Source organism: Haliaeetus leucocephalus, unplaced genomic scaffold (genome assembly GCF_000737465.1).
Source record: "Haliaeetus leucocephalus isolate CR32 unplaced genomic scaffold, Haliaeetus_leucocephalus-4.0 Scaffold142, whole genome shotgun sequence".
NCBI lineage: Eukaryota > Metazoa > Chordata > Aves > Accipitriformes > Accipitridae > Haliaeetus > Haliaeetus leucocephalus.
In genome coordinates, this window is record NW_010972578.1 from 1 (window position 1) to 6,298 (window position 6,298).

A 6,298-nucleotide genomic window follows, 5' to 3' on the forward strand; every position below is an offset into this window, starting at 1 on the left:
CTTGGTGTGTTGGTGGTGGTGCGGGTGGGCGCTGTGCTTGGGGTGCTGCCGGGCGGGCGGCTTTATGTGGTGCCGCGGCTTTGCCTTCCTCGCTTTCCGATTGCAGCGAGTTTCCGGCTGTGGTTTTCGGTTTTGGCTGGTGGCTGTGGTGGTCTCGGGGAAGTGCGTTGGTGGGGTGGCCGTGCGTGGGGAGGGCGGTGGCGGTGCTTTGCTGGTGGCGTGTTGGGGGGAGGTTGGCAGTAGTGGTTGAGTGTTGGATGCGAAAGCGCCCGGGTATCGACATCTGGGACAGTTGTGCTGCTCATGTGGGTTTTTTTGTGGTTTCTTCTTTCCCTTCCAGACGATCTGTCTTGCTTGTTGTGTTCTACTGAATTTCCCTTACTGGCCAAGTCTCTTTTCCTTATGTATTGCCCTCGAATTTTTTGTGGGTTTTTTGCTTTCGGTAAGTTTGTCATCCTTGTTGTCGTATGAATACATCATGTCTCTTCACATTTTGGGGAGATTTGTAAAATGATGTATTTCTCAGGAATCTCAGGAGCTCTCTAAGTCCAAATTTCCTTTGTGGTCGTGGGTTTTTGGCTAAGGACTTGAGCACTCTGTGTTCATTGATGAAGCTTCTATCATCTCTCTGCTTCCGTCTCCTCTGTTTTATCCTCTTTGTGATTGGGGATTATAAGTCTTTTCTAAGTTGTTGCTTATTGTACAATGAAAGAGATGCACCCAGAAATTTTTTCATGTAGGGCGATTTTTGCTATTTTTGCCTTTTGTGTAATTTTTTGCAACCACTGTCTCTGTGCTGTGCAGAGGAAAAAGTCCTCTAGAAACAATTCCATTTTTCCATTTTTAAGTATTTGCCTGTGAAATGCTTGTGTCATGTGTTATGTGCTCATACTACTGGAACTTCTCAGTTATTCTTGCATTTTTTCATTTAATTAGTGTTCATGCATCATTTCTTTCTATTTTTTAAATTCTTTTTCAGTGGTCTCAGCTCTGGAGGTCCTGAGCGCAATCTGGTGCTCAGGGTAGGTAGTGTCAGAGGAGCTTGCTGATGGTGTTGTCCAGTGATGCTTTTGGATATATCTCCAGGAATGGACATCCCACAACCTCCCTGATCCCTGTTCTGGTGGTGTATCACTTTCATGATAGAGATTATTATATGTTTATTCTTTCGTGTTTGAATTCCCTGTGTTCCAGCTTGTGTCATTATGTCTCCTCCTCTGTTTTTATGTCTGAGGAGGGTTTGCTTTCTTCAGCCACCTCCGAGAAGACAGAGCCAATGAGGTCTTCTCTGCCTGACATCACAGGGTATTTCTTGTTAGAAGGAACATCAGGAGGACTGTAGTACCACCTGGAAGTTGCCTCTTGAGGGGTCCTGCTATGTACCTGAATATGTTTGGTTCCTCTTGTTTTCTTGCTCTCCAGCTGCATGGGAAGTGTCTATTTGTGTTTGCACAGAGCAGTATCCTGGCAGTTACATGGTGGTGGAGGCGGTGTGACTGAGCGTGGAGAACAGCCTCTTTGTCCTGTGTGGGAGGAGGCCAGAGCTGCTGAACTTTTGTGTTGTCTTGCTTGGGCTTATCTGAGAAGGACAAAGCACCCAGGGCAGATTTTTTGGGGTGGTGCTTGGAGGGCGAAGGAGCAGCTGGTGGTGCATGGGCAGTTTCCTTCGTGGGGAACGCTGTGCTGGTCTATGCTGGTTGCTTTGGATCATGTTGGCTGGTGGTGTTTGGGGGATGTATATTTTTGTTTGCCAAGGATGCATTGGGGTGAAGAAGGCCTAGGCCACTGTGCTCTATGTAGTGGGGCAGGTCTCCATGGCCACTGGTGTGTGAGCACAGGCAGGAGCGTCCCGAGCCAGTTGTGGTGGCTGTAGGAGAGCAATAAGCAGTCCTGGGCATCTCCTGTGTTTTTTGTGGCTTTTTGGTGTTTCTTGGGTGGGTTAGTAGCACTGGGGTGCATCCTTGTCCAAATCTCTGCAGGTCTTGGTGGGTCCCCTCCTTGTCTCTTTGAGGTGTACCTCGTTCATGCCACCCTGCTCGGTCCCAAGCAGTGCCGTGGCATTGCTGAATGGTTGATTGTGGTGGGGTGGTGGTTTGGAGGTGGCTTTCATGTCTTGGCAGTGGGAGAGGGTTGGGAAGGGAGAGAGGGTGGGTGGTGGGAGAGGAGGAGCACACAGGGCAGCTATCATGTCGTTTGAGCAAGTGTGTGCTCTGAGGGTCTGGCACCAGCGGGAGATGCCTGTGGGGTTGAAGGACTGTGGTGGGTCCTGAGAGTGGCCTGCTGTCCAGAGCCTTCGACCAGGGCAGGAGGCATCAGTGGGATAAGCTGCAGGAGAGAGGCTCATCCCTGCCTGCCTGCAGAGACCCTGTCTTTGCCTGTCAGATATATGCATGATGGTCACCTCTTTTCTTTTTTCTTCTTTTTTGTTTTTGCAAAAGGTCTTTATTTCCAACAAGTGAATAAATAAATAAATAATAAATAAATAAATAAAATGGCAAAATAAATAAATAGAATTCTGTGATAAATAGTCATTGTCATGAGTTCCCTCCATCAGGGGAGGTCGCAGTCCGGACGGGCTAGATAATGCCGCGGGTAATGAATACCACCCTTCCCACCCCTCTCCCCATCACCTTGCGGCTGTCCATGAGTGTGCAGCACAGCAGTTTCCTCCTCCTTCCTTTCCAGCAAAGGTGTGGACATGATGTGGGCGCATGGGCTGTGCCACAGCCTAGCCCCAGTCTCACCGTGGTCATGCCCATTTCCCCATCAGCGTGAGCTCCTGGCTGGAAGAGGCATGAGGAGTGCTGAGCAATCCCAGCCTGGGCTGCTGCTGCCTCCGCTTGATCTGTGGCCACCGGCGTTGGCTGGGGATGGGCGTTCAGCGCGGGTGGGTTTGGCAGAGGGCAGGAGCGGCTCAGCTCTTCATCCGCCGCATGAGTGTGTGCACGTGTTGGAAGCAGACGCGAGCTTCGAGGCGGACGTGGTCCCAGGCGCAGGCGCTGTGGTTGTGGGTGTGGAGGAAGTCGTGGATGTGGCGGAAGTATTTGTTGACGTTGAGCAGCAGGTTGCGGGGCCCTCGCCTTTTGAAGAGCATGCCGTTGGCTAGCATGCATTGCTCCAGGTGGTGGATGTGGTGGTGGAGGTTGTTGAGGAGGTGGTGTCGTGCCTGGGCGTCCCAGTGTTGGGGGGTGGTGGGGCTGCTGAGGGTGGCGAAGAGGTGCTGGAGGATGCGGAGGGCGGTGGCGGCGGCTTGCTGTGGGTGGTCGGTGTGGAGGAGGGCGTCGGGGAAGAAGGGCGCCTGCTGGTGGTGGCAGGGCTGCGGCGGGCTGGGAGCCATGGCCTGGAGGAGCTGGAGGCTGTCCCAGGGGAAGGTGGCGTCGCGGGGACGCAGGTGGTGGCAGGCGAGGGCGGTGGCGAGAGCCGGCAGGAGGAGCAGGAGCGCCGTGGCGCCGTGCGGCCGGCGGGGCTGTGGGGTTGCGGGCGCAGCCATGGTGGGGCTGTGGGTGCTGCGTGGGTGGTGCTGGGCAGGAGGCTGGTCGGGCTTGGTGTGGTGGTGGTGGTGCGGGGGGGCGCTGTGCTTGGGGTGCTGCCGGGTGGCCGGCTTTATGTGGTGCTGCGGCTTTCCTTTCATCATCATCATCTGGACAGAATTTCCCTGTTTCCATTTTCAGTTTTGCTTTCTGTTTGCTTTCTCCTGAGGACTTCAGTTGTGCTTGTCAAAGTGCTAGCGGGAGGTGGCCCTGCCCTAGGGAAGAGGAGCTGGTTCTTTCCCAGGGCTGCAGTAGGCGTGTGGGGGGAGCCCAGCTCCTGTGCTGTTAAGGTTCAGCGGGGGTGAAAGCAGCAGCAGCAGCAGAGGCTTTGGGGGCAGCTGTGCTGTTGATGTGTTTCAGGCTTTCTTTTTCATCTGTTTTGTGAGTTGTCTTGCTTGGGTTATATTTTCAATTTTCTCTGCCTATAACATCTATTTTGATTATTTCATGCTCTCGTGCTATTTGTATATATGAGTTAATGCATGTTTTCCCTTATTTCTTTTAGACAAATATTTTTAGTTTGTCTTTCTTTTTTTTCTTTTTTTCCTTTTCCTTTTTCTATAGAATCTGCAGCTTTGCTGGTGAAGAGTTGTTCCTCTCTCTGCAAATATCTTGCAGAATATTTTTGGGTCCATCTATCATTCCTCCCCCCGCCCCTCCTCGAGTTATTTGTCCTCACTGTGTTGATATTTAGAAATAAATGCATAAACGTCATGAAGGATTTTTCAGCAACTATTCATGCAATGATTGTGATTTCTAGATTTTGGTGGGGGTTTTTTTGTTTTTTTGATTTGTTGTAGAAATTAGGCAGCATTAGGTATACGGGAGGCAGGAGCAGGTGGGAATAGTTGTCTTTGATGTGCTGGCCCGCTTACATATAGAAAGTGAAAGTGGGCAGAGTTTGAAGTGCAAGTCATCACTGCTTCTTGGGAAGCTTCCAGCAGCAAGAGGTATTGGTGGCTGCTGATACGGCGAGAACAGGGGTTTCTCCTGAGGTTTGGGAGGGGATTCTTTTTTAATTTAATTCAATTAATTAATGTGTATGTTGGTACTATGAATTGTTGCTGGTTTTTGGTTTGGTTTTTGGTTTGGTTTGGTTGGGGAGGGGGGATTGTATGTGTGTTACATTGGGATATGCTATCTTTTCTGTTAGTCTGTTGCAGGCTGCCTGTGTAGCAGAGATTTTAAAAAAGCCTTAGCTAGTGTGCGTGGTACCTAGCGAGCTGCTTGGTGGAGCTTAAATCTATTACCTTCAGAATTTTTCAGTCCTTTCCTGATATTTCAGTTTTGACTTTAGGCATCTTCTTCTGCATGCCTTCTCTAGGTCAGGAAATACCTGTGTTGTTTGAAGAGCAGAGTGTCTCTTCTGATGGTTTCCTGTGGGAGTGCACAGATAACTGGCTTGCACTCACATTTTTCTAATTATTTTTTTGTTTTGAATGTATGTATGCACAGATGTGTGGGATAGGGATATGCAGTGCTGATGTGGTTTTCCCCTGCCTGAGAGGCAGTGGGAATAATTGCAATCCTTAGACCCTGTTCTCGTGTGGATTTGGTTATATTTTTTCCAGTTTATATAGGGGAGAATGCTAGTGTGTGAGTTCCAGTTCATGTTCACTAAATCCTGTTCAGCTATCTTCTCAAAATCTGTTTATTGTGGTGTTTTCCTCAGAAGGAAACGGGAACACTGCTTTTTAGTAACCTGCTAAGACTTTTAATGTGAATTTGTTTGTGTTTCGTTAAGTGATTCATGCCAGAATTGATAAGGTGGCATTACCTGGGAAGGAAAGGATGATGAAATACAGCACCAGTTCAAGTTACAGAAAGCACCTGCAATACTAAATCTTTGCTGCATTATTTTATGTTCAGTGATGGAGGACTGGTTGTAGGAAAGAGGGGGCGATGCACAGAAATGCAGCAAGGTGGAAGGTGCTGTCAACTGTGAGAAAGTATTTAAGGTGCTAGGGGATTTGCAGAGAGGGGTATGAAGGAGGAGGATGTTTTTCCAGTGTTGGAGAATGTGTGGAAATGGATATGTTAGTGGTTAAAGCATTAACTCTTGATGGATTGAAGGTGGCAAGGAGTAAACCATGAGAATTAGGAGGAAAAACACTTTAGTAGAGTACCAGCCTTTCAACATGTGAAGTTCACCCAGAGAGGGAAGGGCAAACTTTTCTCTTTTTCTCCCAAAATGAAGACAAAATGCTGCTTTGGTTTTGCTGGCATTTCCCATCATCTCAGTGTGTGAGATTTCTAGGGTGAGGACTGTCTTACCTTCCTGTAAAGGACCTAGAGGAAAGTTCTAAGGCAGTGGTCTCCACCTTTTTTGATCACACACCCCATCAGTAAAAAATTTGTGAGTGCTCAACCCCAATACATTTTTTATTTCTAAATCGTATACATATTCTACTGTACTAATTTGTATGTTATTGTGGTGGGTTAACCCTGGCTGGATGCCAGGTGCCCACCAAAGCTGCTCTATCACTCCGTCCTCCTCAGCTGGACAGGGAAGAGAAAATATAACAAAGGGCTCGTGGGTCGAGATAAGGACAGGGAGAGATCACTCAACCAAGTACCGTCACGGGCAAAACAGACTCAACTTCGGGAGAATTAACTTAATTTATTACAAATCAACCAGAGCAGGGTAATGAGAAATAAAACCAAATCTCAAAACACCTTCCCTTCACCCCTCCCTTCTTCCCAGGCACAGCTTCACTCCTGGATTCTCTACCTACCCCCCCAGCGGCACAGGGGGACAGGGAATGGGG

General features: G+C 48.9%; 2 protein-coding genes across 2 annotated transcripts in view; one reads left to right on the top strand and one right to left on the bottom strand.

Moving 5' to 3' along the window:
- Window positions 1-2,914: 2,914 nt before the first annotated feature.
- Window positions 2,915-3,337, bottom strand: LOC104827847 (interferon-like). Its single transcript, XM_010561124.1, has one exon. It carries the CDS (start codon window positions 3,335-3,337, stop codon window positions 2,915-2,917), a length of 423 nt encoding a protein of 140 aa, XP_010559426.1.
- A 128-nt stretch (window positions 3,338-3,465) lies between these two features.
- The window catches only part of LOC104827839 (ubiquitin-associated protein 2-like), a 12,002-nt gene continuing 9,169 nt past the window's right edge, over window positions 3,466-6,298 (top strand). Inside the window, exon 1 of the mRNA XM_010561103.1 lies at window positions 3,466-3,491. Coding sequence (XP_010559405.1) covers window positions 3,489-3,491 — 3 coding nt within the window. The 5' untranslated portion in view covers window positions 3,466-3,488. The remainder of the gene's footprint in view (window positions 3,492-6,298) is intronic.

Excerpts from the sequence above, each read along its gene's own strand:
- LOC104827847 (XM_010561124.1), bottom strand. The coding sequence starts at position 3,337 with ATGGCTCCCAGCCCGCCGCAGCCCTGCCACCACCAGCAGGCGCCCTTC.